The 14,936-nt window shown below is 43.4% G+C and overlaps 1 protein-coding gene across 1 annotated transcript; it reads left to right on the top strand.

Annotated features, from left to right (window-relative positions):
- Window positions 1-5,329: 5,329 nt before the first annotated feature.
- On the top strand, window positions 5,330-13,311 carry LOC134676157 (cyclin-dependent kinase 9). Its single transcript, XM_063534436.1, has 5 exons — window positions 5,330-6,116; window positions 6,654-6,739; window positions 8,610-8,747; window positions 12,689-12,768; window positions 12,994-13,311. Exons 1-5 carry the CDS (start codon window positions 5,432-5,434, stop codon window positions 13,211-13,213), a joined length of 1,209 nt encoding a protein of 402 aa, XP_063390506.1. The 5' UTR covers window positions 5,330-5,431; the 3' UTR covers window positions 13,214-13,311.
- The last annotated feature ends 1,625 nt before the right edge of the window (window positions 13,312-14,936 follow it).

Genomic DNA, 14,936 nt, shown 5'->3' with positions numbered 1-14,936 from the left:
GTAGCTTATATGGACCGTCATTTTGGATCGATATTCAGTTGGGATATCGCATAGCGTAAATAGGAACGCTATAAGGCTGCGCATAAATTGAAGCTGTTTTGCACTCCAACAAAACAGCTATTATGTGTGTGGAGAAAACACAACATTTGATTGAAGAAGCTATTCGAGTTTTATACCATAAATTATGAAAAAATGCCTCTTACCGTAGTTTTTCTTCGATGATTTTGTTACCTTAAACGTCCCAGCAGTGTTGACCGCGTGAAAAACACCTCTTGATAAGCACGCCGTCATCCTATTTACCTAATTTCATAGTCATCAATCACCAGCAAGAAGCTTGCTGCAATGTTGTGTTTTCTCCACACACATAATAGCTGTTTTGTTGGAGTGCAAAACAGCTTCATTATATGTGTTTCCGAAAACACAACATTTGATTGAAGACCTGTTTGTTCTCTGCTGGTGACAAAATGGGCACTTAAATGCTATGTGATCAGTCTTAATAAAACAATTATCTAATCATACCCTTTTATATATATAATTATATATTTCAACCTGCTTACTTAGCAGCAATGCAGTTAATATCCCTTTAAATCTAGAGATCAATGTTTGCACAACATTATTATTTTAATTAAGTACAACATGGTTATGTTATATTTTATTATAATTATTTTAAACAAAATATTTTCATTACTATTTTTAATAGTACTTATTATTTCTTATTTAGAACAGTTGAGATCAAAGTAAAAATTAAAAACAAAAACTTCTAATTTACTAGAAGATGTTAGTGTTCATTAACTATTTATAAAAATAAGGAACAATGATTACAATCATATCAAATAATCAATTGAATGATAATTAAATTTCTAGTGTTACATTTATGCTTCTAGAAATTGTTTTGCCAAATGGTCTACTTGGGTAGGTGTATTTATCTTTTCCACTACCCGGCAATAATGTTTCCTAAAAGTTCCCGCACTCCTCCAGTTACCTCTTTTTAATATTTCTTCTATGGGTTGTTGTTCCAAGTAGCTTCTTGAGGCTACTGCTGCTCTAATACTACCTGGAGGGGCATTAATGTCTATTTCTTTAAAAATTGTTCTAATCCATCCTGCTATTTGAGTCCTGGTAGCAGATTTTACTTTCCCTGTAATTGATATAAAGAGACTATTGATCTCTGTATCTTCAGATAGTCTCCTATTCAGGGTTACATTGATCAGTTCTTTTACATGTTTTACTGGGCATAGTCTCAAGTCTGAATGTTGTTTCAATAGCCATCCTGATTGCCTTGCGTTGGCGTTATCTGTTTTTGACCCAAATTTTGGCCACAAAATAAGACTCTTATCCATTTTTTCTATTAGATTCTCTTCCGCTATATCTAGTAGTGTAAGGTCATGTACTCTTCGACCATAAGCTAGTAACAAGATGATTGCAGTTCTTCTTGATACTTCAAAAAGTGTTCCTGAATTAGGAGTTTCTTTGAGCCAATTGAATATTATTTCTGTGTCCCAAATTTTTCCTTTTCTCTCTATAGGTCTCATAATTGATATGGCTTTTAGCACTTGTTGTACGAAGAAGTTTTTTGTCAGTTCTTCTGCTGCTGAGTAAGTTATAATTGCTGATTTATGCAGCAGTATGGTCCTGTAAGCCAAATGATCCTCAAGATGGAGTTTAGCAAGGAATCTAGCTAGGTCATTTCCATTGGGTAATTTAGGGTCTATATTATTTAGTCTGCACCAGGTGGTCCATCTATTGATTGGAGCTTTGTAAGTTGTCAGGGTTGAGTCTCTCCAGCTTTTCCTCAGGAGTTGTCTCTCTGATGCAGACCAGTGAGCGACCTGGTCAGCCCACCCCCAATTTTCCATGCTTGGAGTTTTATGTTGTTCACCTGGGTCGGCGATCTGCCTGTTGTCAAGTCGATTAGGTTGCTGTGTAAGTTCTCCAGCACATATGGTTCTGTTAAGGCTCGTGCCTGTAGGTCTGCTAGCCAGAAACACTGAGTCCACATCGGAGCTAACACTATGAACGTGCCCTTTGCTGTATTCAGATGTTGGAGGACTCTTGGAATTAGGTTCGGTGGTGGAAATATCCAGGCCAATTTGTAATTCCAACTCCGACTGAATGCGTCGCAGAAAACTGCGGACCCATCGCGCGAGTCCCAGGTTACGTACTGCGCTACGACTTTCGCTCTTTCCGACGCGAACAGATCGATGTCGGGCACACCCCACTGTTCGAATATGGCTTCCGCAGCCTGGGGCAACAGGTGCCATTCCGGCACTGGTTTGTTCCTTGATAAGCGGTCGGCTATGCCGTTGTACCTTCCCGGAAGGTATGCCGCTGATAGTGTTATATTCAGATGTTCGGCTAGTATTAGAAGGTTTGATGTCAGTTCTAGTAGGGCTAGGGACCTTGTCCCTCCTTCGTTCCTGATATGTGCTACTAAAGTTCGGTTGTCGGACTGGACTAATATGTGTGCATTTTTCAGGGTCTGACTTTTCCTTTTTATTGCTCCATATACAGCATACAGTTCCTTCATGTTGGAGTGCCATGTCTTTTGGTGATTTGTCCAATGTCCTGTTAAGTAGTGGTCGTTGAGATGAGCTCCCCAGCCCGCATCCGCTGCGTCTGTTGTCAAAAAGTGTGTTACTTCTTTTTTGAACATTGTTGTTGAGCTGGTCCCTATGGTGTTTAGCCACCATAGTAATTCTTTCTTTGCAGGGGTTGGAACCATTTTCTTTGTTTTGGATTTTTTGTTGAATTTTCTCAAGAATCTCTGCATCTGGCGACAGTGTAGACGACCTAACGGCGTTGTTATACTGGCAAAGTTTAGGAGGCCAAGTAAACTCTGTGCTCCTCTTAGAGTAATCCTTCCTGACTTTAAGGTCTTCTGTAATATATTTTTTGTTTTCTTGATTTTTTCTTGTGGCAAAGATAGGGTTCCTTCCTGAGTTTTCCAAACTAGTCCCAAATATTCTATCGTTTGGCTGGGCATTAGGACTGATTTCTTGAAATTTATTTGCCAACCCAGTTCTTTTAACATCTGTACCACATGTGTTATCTGGGTTGCTAACAGACATTTGTTTTGGCTGGCAATTAAAAAATCGTCCAGGTATACAATCGTCCTTATTCCTTTTGCTCGTAGAATTTCTGCTATCCAGTTTGACACTGTTGCAAAGGTCCGTGGGGCGGAACATAACCCGAACGGCAGAGCCTTTAGTTGCAGAACTTGTTTGTTGTAACAGATTCTGAGGAAACGACGGTGGCTTACAGCAATTGGGAGATGAAAGTATGCTTGTGACAAGTCTATTTTTGTCATCCAGTCGTTTTCCTGCAGGAATTTGGAGATGTCTATGGGAGATATCAACTGAAAGTGTTTTGTTGTTATGAACCGATTGAGGCCTCTTAGGTCGAATATCGGTCTCATGCTTCCATCTGATTTCTTCCTTAAAAACATTTTTGACATAAATCCTCTGTCCGATGTTGGAGGTATCTCCAGAATATTCTGCGCTTTCAGGTCCTCTATGATCATGGTCATTGTTGGTGATGTCTTGGTTGTGTATTTTTCTATCAAATCCTTGGTAAATTGTATCAGGGGAGGTTTCTGGGTGAATGGTATTCGCCCCTTTGTTATTATATTCATAATTACTGGATTGGCACCCAGTTGTTTCCATATGTGAGCTTTGTGTTTTAAACAGCCTCCCCTGAACGTCTCCGTCTTGGTATAGTCATTTATTTTTGTTAGATTCATCAGATCCATTTTTCTTGTTTCTGAAATGTTTTCTTTTGCGAAAAGTATTCTGGTCCATTGTTTTATTTTTATTTTCTTTCCCAGAATTTTTGTGAGAATAACGGTTAGGCTTTTTGGAATGTTCTCCTTTGTATTGTTTTTCTTTTAAATATGTGGGCTTGTTAAGCCAAGTTTGGAGCCCTCCTAGTGATTGGGTCACTGGCAGTAGTTTTTCTTTGTCAAATAGATGTTCTGTACTGGGTGGAATGTTTCTTAAGGTAGCTTTCAGATTACTATTCTGCATTTCTTTGAGAATTCTTTCTCTTCTTATTTCAATACATTCTCCCCGTTTTCCACAGATTATTTGCATTATTTTTTCTGAACATTTTCGGACAGGTGAGCCAGGTCCCAGGAGTGTCATCATTTTCTCAAATAACGAGTCAGAGTTTAGCTCTGGATTTTTTTCTGACCAGTTTAATATTTCCTGTAGACCATCTTGTAACAGTTCTCTATGTTCTAAATTTGCATTAGTTAGGCCCGCCAAAAGGTTCTCCGTTCCTGCCAAATAATCTTTGGTTGTTCCAAAGTGGAGCAGTTCTTCATTTATTTTCAGGTTTTCAAAGCCTGGGGTGGCTAAAAATTCATGCAAAGTTTTCTTATATCTCATTCCCTTCCAACCTTGGGTATTAAAATGTTGTAGTTCTTTTAATTCTTCTACTCTCTCCTTCTTTGCTGGCGCTATTATCTTTTTCTCATCAAAGTCAGTGTTTATTGTACCTAGGTTTATTTTGTTTGAACCCGGTTTAACTAAAAATTGGTTTGAGGAACTCGTTCCTGGTATACTAGATGCTCCATTGTTCGATGCAGCTGGAGCTGTTTTGTCGTTATTCATATTTGTCAAACAATGAGGCAGTTGCGACAAGCAACCTGATAAAAACGTCATTTGATTTTCCAAAGCCTCAAGGCGACGGTGCGAACTAAATTTTCTACGCTTATTAGGTGGAAACGATGCGGAGTCCTCTTCGCCTTCCGAAGACGAGCGAGAACTCTCGTTCTGACCTTCGAAATAGTTCGAATTGTGTCGGACCGATCGTTCCTCGTCCGAGGCAACGATCAAAATTTCAGCGTCCGACTGGTCAGAGGCCTCGCTCTTACCTTGATTTTCTGTTGTATCCTCGTTCATTTTTCTTGAGAGAGTCGACACAACACTTTTTAATCACTTTTACTTAAGTATTTCAAATTTTCTAATTTCCAATTAAATGTTTCGTCATTCAATATGGCGTAACTCAAATGCTATGAAATTAGGTAAATAGGATGACGGCGTGCTTATCAAGAGGTGTTTTTCACGCGGTCAACACTGCTGGGACGTTTAAGGTAACAAAATCATCGAAGAAAAACTACGGTAAGAGGCATTTTTTCATAATTTATGGTATAAAACTCGAATAGCTTCTTCAATCAAATGTTGTGTTTTCGGAAACACATATAATAAGTGTATATTTGAGCGTTTATCCATATGGCTCAAACAAATTGTCGTCTGTTTTTTTTTTAATTTTTGACAATCGCTCTTCTCTTGTGAATTTCGTGAATGTGGCAAATGGTATTTGTTTATAATTATCGAATAGTATTATAAATGATACACCGCGAATTTCCCAAGCGCTTCTAAAAGTTGTTTTACGGAGAAGTTTACAAAAAGCTATCAAGATTAGTGCCAAAATGCAGGGCGTGAGCGCTCCTCGCGAGCAGCCTCCGCCAGTCATCAGTACAAGCTCCACAATCCTCAATATGAGGGAAAAGGAGAAATACATAGAAGATTTCGACTTTCCCTTCTGTGACGAGTCTTCTAAATATGAAAAAGTCGCTAAAATCGGCCAGGGAACCTTCGGAGAGGTCTTTAAAGCGCGGGCTAGAAACTCGTCGAAAAAATTTGTTGCCATGAAAAAAGTCCTCATGGACAATGAGAAGGAAGGCTTCCCGATCACAGCTTTGCGAGAAATTAAGATCCTACAGCTCCTCAAACACGAGAACGTCGTTAATTTGATAGAAATATGCAGAACAAAGGCTACATTGCATAATAAATATAGGTCGACATTTTACCTCGTTTTCGACTTCTGCGAACACGATTTGGCTGGTTTATTATCAAATATGAATGTTAAATTTAGCTTGGGAGAGATTAAGAAGGTCATGCAGCAGTTATTAAATGGTTTATATTACATACACAGCAATAAGATTTTGCATCGAGACATGAAAGCTGCAAATGTGTTAATAACTAAGAATGGAATACTCAAGTTGGCTGATTTCGGTCTAGCGAGAGCGTTTAGCGTGGCCAAGTCTGGACAAGTCAATAAATACACAAACAGAGTGGTTACATTGTGGTACAGGCCTCCAGAACTGCTATTAGGTAAGTTTTATTATCTATTTCTACCAAAGTTCCTATCTGTAGATTGAATTCAATATTGTTTGCCTCCTATATAAAAAAAAACCGGCCAAGTGCGAGTCGGACTCGCGTTTCTAGGGTTTCGTACATAAGTCCGACTCACGCTTGTCTGCACATTTCTAATAGGTTTTCCTGTCATCTATAGGTAAAGAACTATTTTGTGTATTTAAAAAAAAAATGTAGACCCAGTAATTTCGGAGATAAAAGGGGGGGGGGGGTGGTAATTTTTTGGCTATTTTCTTAAATTACTTTGAACCTTTGTATTTTAAAACTATAAAGAAAAACATGTCCATTTTTGGGTCACTAATTTACATATGTGTACCAAATTTCAACTTAATTGCTTCAGTAGTTTCCGAGAAAATAGGCTGTGACAGACGGACAGACAGATGCACAAGTGATCCTATAAGGGTTCCGTTTTTTCCTTTTAAGGTACGGAACCCTAAAAATATTCAAGATTACAGATTTTAGTCATGGACACTTCAAAACTATAATATATTTTAGGTGACCGAAACTACGGACCTCCAGTGGACATGTGGGGTGCAGGGTGCATCATGGCTGAGATGTGGACACGGTCACCCATCATGCAGGTATATCGGTTAACACATTCAGTGCCGAAAACCCGACTATCGGGTATTTTATGACTTCGTTCCCAGGCCGGACGACCCAATAGTCAGGATCGTGGTACTACAGCTTTATATGACGTGATTATTGTGGCCTGGTAGGGACGTCTTGTTTGGCTGGGTGGCTATGAATGTGTTAAAATGTAGCAGCTTAAGAATCAAAAATAATACAGAATGGAACGGTAACATCTGCAAAACGAAAGCTATTAGTATGAGATTGGAAGAAAACTGCAAAAATTAATTTATATCAATGCAATCTGAACCATATAACATATAAATTATTTAATTTTAAAGCTTTGCAGCAGTAGCAAGAATAGCCTCGTCCCAATGTACAGTCACCTGCAATAATATGTTACTCTTCAAACGCCGCAAAAATATGTGACATTCTCTTATGGCTCTACAAATAAGATCGTGTCAGATATTTTTGCGGCCTTCGTTGTGTAACATATTATTGCAGGTGAATGTACATTAGGATGTGCACTCAGTTCGATGCAATGTCAACCTTAATTAAAAATAAAGTGGGTAGCATCTCATTTGTCTCGTAAAATTTTCGAACAAATGAAATTCAACCCGATTGAAAATACAACAAGATTCTAACTTCCTTGGCCATAATTTTGTATAGTGGGCGGCACGCTTCGAGCAACACGGAAGGGAGGCGGCATTCGCACTATTTCCCCTCTGCCGAGGTACAAGATTAGCACGTCAATTTAATCTAGCGCGGGTAATAAAACTAGTTGCACTTGGATTTTTCACTAGACCGAGTCCAGACGCGCGCGTGAACACTGCTGCACAAAAATGCCTGTTTGCTCGGTTTTTTGTTATAAAAAGAGGTCGGGGACATCAAATTTACAAAAAGAAAGTGTTACATTTCACATGTAATATTTTTTTTACATATCATACGTTAAATTACATTTAAATACAATTATTATATTTTAGTCTCAAGTAATTGTTGGATTTATCGATTTTGCTCGCTCAGTACAAATTGCGGATCGGTCGAGCGACAAATCCGACTTCTCATCTCTCAGAATACAATGACATACTTCAACGAAAATGTGTTAGTGTGCGTGTTGTGAGACTAGTCCAAGACTAGTCACTCGTCCGTACACAAAAAGAGATCGAGGTTTGCAAGATTTGTCTTTGACGTGCGTCATTTTCTATGTATTTGTGTCGTCATTACGGATTGGATTTTGTATGTAAGTGTGTGAGAAGTGCGTCTGTGTGCACCTTTCCCCCCGCGAAAAATGGCAGAAAGATTTGTAAGGTGAGGTGTCGCTTGGGCCCCTCCCTTCCGACGTGTCGGAAGCCGGTGTTGCTCGAAGGCGGCACGAGGATAGTGACTGTGCAACTTAACTTTAGCACTTAATAACTAGAGATGCAACGGATAGTTATTTGGCCGGATACCGGATATTCGGCCTTACTATCGGCCGGATATCCGGTATCCGGGCCAGCGGAACTATACCTACATTTCGGTTTTTCAGGTGCACATTCTGCAGGTTTGACCTGTTTCCTAGTAAACGTTCGCGCGGACTCATTTCTAGGTTCGAAATGAGTGCGCGTGCAAGTCAGTGGAATGATTAAATTGTTTTAAAATAATAAACAAGTACGATTATGACCTGACCGTGTCTGTTTCTTAAATCCAATTTGTTTACTCCGGAATCAAGCAGTGTTACTATCCGGTATCCGGCCGGATAATAGGTCACTATCCGGTATCCGGCCGGATATTAGGTCACTATCCGGTATCCGGCCGGATAGTAAAATAATGGCCGGATAGTCCGGATACCGGATAGTAACCGGATATCCGGTGCATCTCTATTAATAACCTTACTCTCTTGTACAGGGCGCCACTGAGCAGCAGCAACTGATCCTGATCTCCCAGCTCTGTGGCTCGTGCACCCCGGACGTGTGGCCCGGCGTCGAAGCCCTAGACCTGTACAACAAGATGGAACTGCCCAAGGGTCAGAAGAGGAAGGTCAAGGTATGTTGATGCTAGGAGTAGGCCCAGACTCTCTTCTACAGGGCGCCACGGAACAGCAGCAACTGATCCTGATCTCCCAGCTCTGTGGCTCGTGCACCCCGGACGTGTGGCCCGGCGTCGAAGCCCTAGACCTGTACAACAAGATGGAACTGCCCAAGGGTCAGAAGAGGAAGGTCAAGGTATGTTGATGCTAGGAGTAGGCCCAGACTCTCTTCTACAGGGCGCCACGGAACAGCAGCAACTGATCCTGATCTCCCAGCTCTGTGGCTCGTGCACCCCGGACGTGTGGCCCGGCGTCGAAGCCCTAGACCTGTACAACAAGATGGAACTGCCCAAGGGTCAGAAGAGGAAGGTCAAGGTATGTTGATGCTAGGAGTAGGCCCAGACTCTCTTCTACAGGGCGCCACGGAACAGCAGCAACTGATCCTGATCTCCCAGCTCTGCGGCTCGTGCACCCCGGACGTGTGGCCCGGCGTCGAAGCCCTAGACCTGTACAACAAGATGGAACTGCCCAAGGGTCAGAAGAGGAAGGTCAAGGTATGTTGATGCTAGGAGTAGGCCCAGACTCTCTTCTACAGGGCGCCACGGCACAGCAGCAACTGATCCTGATCTCCCAGCTCTGCGGCTCGTGCACCCCGGACGTGTGGCCCGGCGTCGAAGCCCTAGACCTGACACAACATGATGGAACTGCCCAAGGGTCAGAAGAGGAAGGTCAAGGTATGTTGATGCTAGGAGTAGGCCCAGACTGTCTTCTACAGGGCGCCACGGAACAGCAGCAACTGATCCTGATCTCCCAGCTCTGCGGCTCGTGCACCCCGGACGTGTGGCCCGGCGTCGAAGCCCTGGACCTGTACAACAAGATGGAACTGCCCAAGGGTCAGAAGAGGAAGGTCAAGGTATGTTGATGCTAGGAGTAGGCCCAGACTCTCTTCTACAGGGCGCCACGGAACAGCAGCAACTGATCCTGATCTCCCAGCTCTGTGGCTCGTGCACCCCGGACGTGTGGCCCGGCGTCGAAGCCCTAGACCTGTACAACAAGATGGAACTGCCCAAGGGTCAGAAGAGGAAGGTCAAGGTATGTTGATGCTAGGAGTAGGCCCAGACTCTCTTCTACAGGGCGCCACGGAACAGCAGCAACTGATCCTGATCTCCCAGCTCTGCGGCTCGTGCACCCCGGACGTGTGGCCCGGCGTCGAAGCCCTAGACCTGTACAACAAGATGGAACTGCCCAAGGGTCAGAAGAGGAAGGTCAAGGTATGTTGATGCTAGGAGTAGGCCCAGACTCTCTTCTACAGGGCGCCACGGAACAGCAGCAACTGATCCTGATCTCCCAGCTCTGCGGCTCGTGCACCCCGGACGTGTGGCCCGGCGTCGAAGCCCTAGACCTGACACAACATGATGGAACTGCCCAAGGGTCAGAAGAGGAAGGTCAAGGTATGTTGATGCTAGGAGTAGGCCCAGACTGTCTTCTACAGGGCGCCACGGAACAGCAGCAACTGATCCTGATCTCCCAGCTCTGCGGCTCGTGCACCCCGGACGTGTGGCCCGGCGTCGAAGCCCTAGACCTGTACAACAAGATGGAACTGCCCAAGGGTCAGAAGAGGAAAGTTAAGGTGGGTTGAAAATAAACAGCTTATATTAGACTGCTATTTTGCGAACGTCACTCTCCAGATAGCCTGGAAAGAGTAATAATTACGGGCAAAGTTGAAGGCACGAGACCTCACAGGGCCCTCCTCCTACTAGATGGTGTGCTCAAATTACGGCACTTATGCAATTAAAACTGCACGAGGCCATGCGCTTGGCGGGGAACAGAACCCTATGGAGGAACCTGGTCTTCAACAGAAGGATATGATGTCACGATCCTCAGTATTGAGAGACCGACTGAAGAAGAAGATTTTGCAAACGTTATGTGGGTAAGCAGCGTGGGAAAGCCTCAGATGGCCCGACGGATCTGGTTAAAGTCACGGGAAACCATTGGTTGAGGGTAGCAAATGACCGTTCGCTGTGGAGATCCTTGGGGGAGGCCTTTGTCCAGCAGTGGACGTTTTTCCGCTGAGATGATGATGATGATGAATGTGGGTAGGGTTACCAGACGTCAGAAATTTTGGCCGTTTGTCAGGAATGCGGCCGGAATACGAAAATGTCAGGAGTTTTAGTGAATTAACAGAATTTCTTTATTATGTACCTAAAAAGGTACATTATTCAAATTTACTTACCTAAATCCAAAGAGCGCCAGGAAAAAAATTCGCAAATCAGGAATTTCGTCAGGAAATTCCAAATTTGGATCTGGTAACCATAATTGTAGGGGATGTTACGCAATGTACCTATGCAAATTTTCAGCTTTATCGGAAAATTGGAAAGTGGGTCAAATTTTACTTGCAGGATTTGATTTGATTTAATTACAGACGGACCATGGGACAGGTGATACTTAATAGAGTTAGACCAAGCTAAATTGGCACTGATTTTATTATCCCAGACAATGCAAGTGTTATATAAACCGCCAAACTTCTATGAGATTATTACGTTTAAATAACACTTGCACCGTCTGGGCACAGTACACTAAGAACAGTAGTGAATCTAAGGCCGCTCGGCAAGTTATTTGCCTACTCTTGCGTTGGCGCTTAGGGTTGTCACGTTTATTGTACCTTCATACTCTCTTCATACTGAAACGCGACCCGGCCGCCGCGCCCCGCGCCCCACGGCGGGTTGGTCAACGACACCTTCTCGTAACTCATGAGGCCCTGGTACTTGTGTAGCACTAAATTCAATTTTTAAAGAGTTTTTTTCTCGATTTTAGCCACCGTAGCCTATGGAGACTAACAAGTAACGCTAAGCGGTATTCGTAGGCAATGGATGTTCCTATATTAAGGGTGTCACATGTGCGTTTCTGACTTATGATGCAATTGTTCCTACAATACAATACGACCGCGGCGAGCTGTACTGAGGCCTACCGAGAGCAGACAAATGCGAGCGGGTGGGCAGCGTACTCGAATGCACGCGATCACAGTCGCGGTACAGCCCACACTGCCGCAACCGTATTCCCCCGTATTTTATGCTAATGTGTGCGTGGCAGCGCGTGCGTACACGGCGTCCGGCGCGCACGCACACATTCAAGCCGGCAGCGGCACATTTCTATGAAGATTCACTACTGTTCTTGTACTGTGGTCTGGGCTATCAAAATTGATGCCAACTTAGCTTAGTCTAATTGTAAGTCTTAGCTTAGTAAGTTAGTTATACGTAAACTGCAAAACGTAATTCAAGACCAAAAAAAGTAAGAAATGTTGCCACTTTTTCACTAGCGCGTCTTGTATTTACGTACAAATAAGTAAATAAAAGTACTTATTTAAATAGTAGAAATAAAATTACTAATGAATAAATAATCTTACCGTGATTATTTATCAAAAGGAATTTACTATTTTAAAAACAGATTATTGCAGTGGCAACATTGTCTTACTTTTTAGGGTTCCGTACCCAAAGGGTAAAACGGGACCCTATTACTAAGACTTCGCTGTCCGTCCGTCCGTCAGTCCGTCTGTCCGTCTGTCTGTCACCACGCTGTATCTCACGAACCGTGATAGCTAGACAGTTGAAATTTTCACAGATGATGTATTTTTGTTGCCGCTATAACAAAAAATACTAAAAACAGAATAAAATAAAGATTTAAGTGGGGCTCCCATACAGCAAACGTGATTTTTGACCAAAGTTAAGCAACGTCGGGCGTGGTCAGTACTTGGATGGGTGACCGTTTTCTTTTTGCATTTTTTCCGTTTTTTTTTGCTTTATGGTACGGAACCCTTCGTGCGCGAGTCCGACTCGCACTTGCCCGGTTTTTTGGTCTTGAATTACGTTTTGCAGTATAGTAAGTAATCTTGTAAACATTTATTTTTAAGTTTGAGGGTTTTATTAACCTTACCATAACTCTAACCCCTATCTGGTCACAGGAAAGGCTAAAGCCGTATGTGAAGGACCCCTACGGCTGCGACCTGCTAGATAAGCTGCTGCAGCTAGATCCGGCGAAGAGGTGAGTTCGAATCCCCTAAAAATATTTGTAACTCAATACTTTTTAGGGTTCCGTACCCAAACGGGATTACTAAAACTTCGCTGTCCGTCTGTCTGTCACCAGGCTGTATCTCATGAACCGTGATAGCTACACAGTTAAATTTTTCAAATCACACACACACAGACACGCACACTATATCCATCAAAATTCAAAGTTGATCCAAAAAAAATATCATCGATTCATCAGGTACGATGCCGACACCGCACTAAACCACGACTTCTTCTGGACGGACCCGATGCCGTGCGAGCTCGCGAACATGCTCGCCCAGCACACGCAGAGCATGTTCGAGTACCTGGCGCCTCCCCGCCGGCCCGGGCACCTGCGGCACCACCACCACGTGGCCGGGGCGGCGCCCAAGCCCCAGGCCTCCGTGCAGGACTCGGGGTACCAGGACCGCGTGTTCTGAGTCACGGGTCCAAGTATCAGTCATTGTCAATAAATTAAGGAGACGGGCATTTTAAAAGGCCTCGGTGTTCTTAGATTTGAAACACAAAACCTCTTTGTTCTTAGATTTGGAACACAGAACACCATGTCACAAACTTTCTACTTCTCCTTTCTTTCTTCTTTTTCTTTTTTTTCTTGGTGTTTTCTTTTTTTTGTTAATTTTTGTAGCATTAGAAATAAGGTAAACAATCTTGATGTGTCTTTTAACTGAAAAACACATTTTAAAAATAAGTTACGGCTAATTTGTAACAATTATGAATCTAAAGGCCTGGCCAAACACAGAGCGCGACGCAGCGCCGCGTGATGCCGACGCGATGCCTGGTCAAACAGGGCGCGCGCCGATCGCGCTGGCCTCACGCTCTCAACACGCCTCCATCGCGCGCGTGAACGCGGCGCGGCCGCGCGGGAACGCGGCGCACCGCTCGCTGCCTAACGTCCGATCCTACTGATGTGACCCAGCGCGACGCGGCGGGCCGCCGCGTCCGCGCGGCGCAGCGCTGCGCACGCGCCGCGTGGACGCAAGGGACGGCGCGGCGCGGGGCGCGACAGAAGTGGGGCGTGATACCGGCGGGACGCAGTCTGTTTGACGTCGGTAATCTGTTAGCATGTGCCGCGGTCGCGCCGTATGTTTGACCAAGCCTTAATACGATTATTTATATTCTTCTGCTTTCATAAGTAATAGTTACTGATTTTTAAGCAGCGTTTTTCAATTAAAAGACGTGTCAAGATCGCTTACCTTCTTTCAAGTTCATTCTAATGCTAAAAAAAACGAACACAAACATACAGTCTGAGAAAAACGGAGGTTTTGTGTTTTCAAGCTAATGAGACTTCAAAATGTTAAAATTATACGATTTAATTTTGTGTTCATTAACATATTCATTGCCACTAAGTGCTACGGGTTACGCTCGCAGCGCGTAGCCACGGTTTCGCCCTATGGAGCGCGTAGTCGCTACGAATAGTGTACCCGACAGTCGGGTTCTTGGCCCTGAATGTGTTAATAGGCGGGTCCACACGAGCGTTTCTTTTATTTTTTGCCATTTTTATTTATTGTGACCTTTTTTGCCACTTTTGTGGTATTTCTAATCAGAATCACGAGCTCTTTCGATCCTAATGGGATAAAAAAATATCCCAGTGTTTTTTTCCTATTGTGTTACCATTTCCCCATACACTTTGTATGGCAGTAACAAAAAGGAAAGTCTGATAAATGTATGGAAATTTTAGGACACTTTTTTTCTCCTATTAGGATGAAAAGGGCTCGCGATCCTGACTATAAATAACACAAAAGTGGCAAAAAAGGGTCCAATATTATATATAAAAATGGCAAAAAATAAAAGAAACGCTCACACATGAGCCCCGCGAGGAACTTTCCTAGCGAAGCGTCTCGGTTTGTGCAGAAATGCCTCGGGTAACAAGCGATGCCGCGGGCGAGGCATATCTCCACAGACCGAGCTGCTCCGCGCGGCAATTTCCTCTCGACGCTCGTTTTATGTGGACCTGCCTAATAAAGTAACTACGCTAGCACAACGGATTTAGTACATTGACCTGCCTGTCTGCTCTTATCTATCGTAGGCGCGAATTATATTCCGGTCCCGCTCATGATGACGGCGGTCAATGGCCGAGCTAGCGGGACAGCAATATAATAATACGCGTGCGATAGAGACAAGAATAGGGATCGATGTACGGAA

This window comes from Cydia fagiglandana, chromosome 24 (genome assembly GCF_963556715.1).
Source record: "Cydia fagiglandana chromosome 24, ilCydFagi1.1, whole genome shotgun sequence".
Taxonomy (NCBI): Eukaryota; Metazoa; Arthropoda; class Insecta; order Lepidoptera; family Tortricidae; genus Cydia; species Cydia fagiglandana.
This window is presented reverse-complemented; position numbering and strand designations above follow the sequence as displayed.

What these genes read in the sequence shown, in the direction of transcription:
- LOC134676157 (XM_063534436.1), top strand. Translation starts at nt 5,432, where the DNA reads ATGCAGGGCGTGAGCGCTCCTCGCGAGCAGCCTCCGCCAGTCATCAGT. An exon ending in GCCTCCAGAACTGCTATTAG is followed by an intron (nt 6,117 to 6,653) that starts GTAAGTTTTATT and finishes AATATATTTTAG; the next exon opens with GTGACCGAAACTACGGACCT. An exon ending in GTCAGAAGAGGAAGGTCAAG is followed by an intron (nt 8,748 to 12,688) that starts GTATGTTGATGC and finishes ATCTGGTCACAG; the next exon opens with GAAAGGCTAAAGCCGTATGT.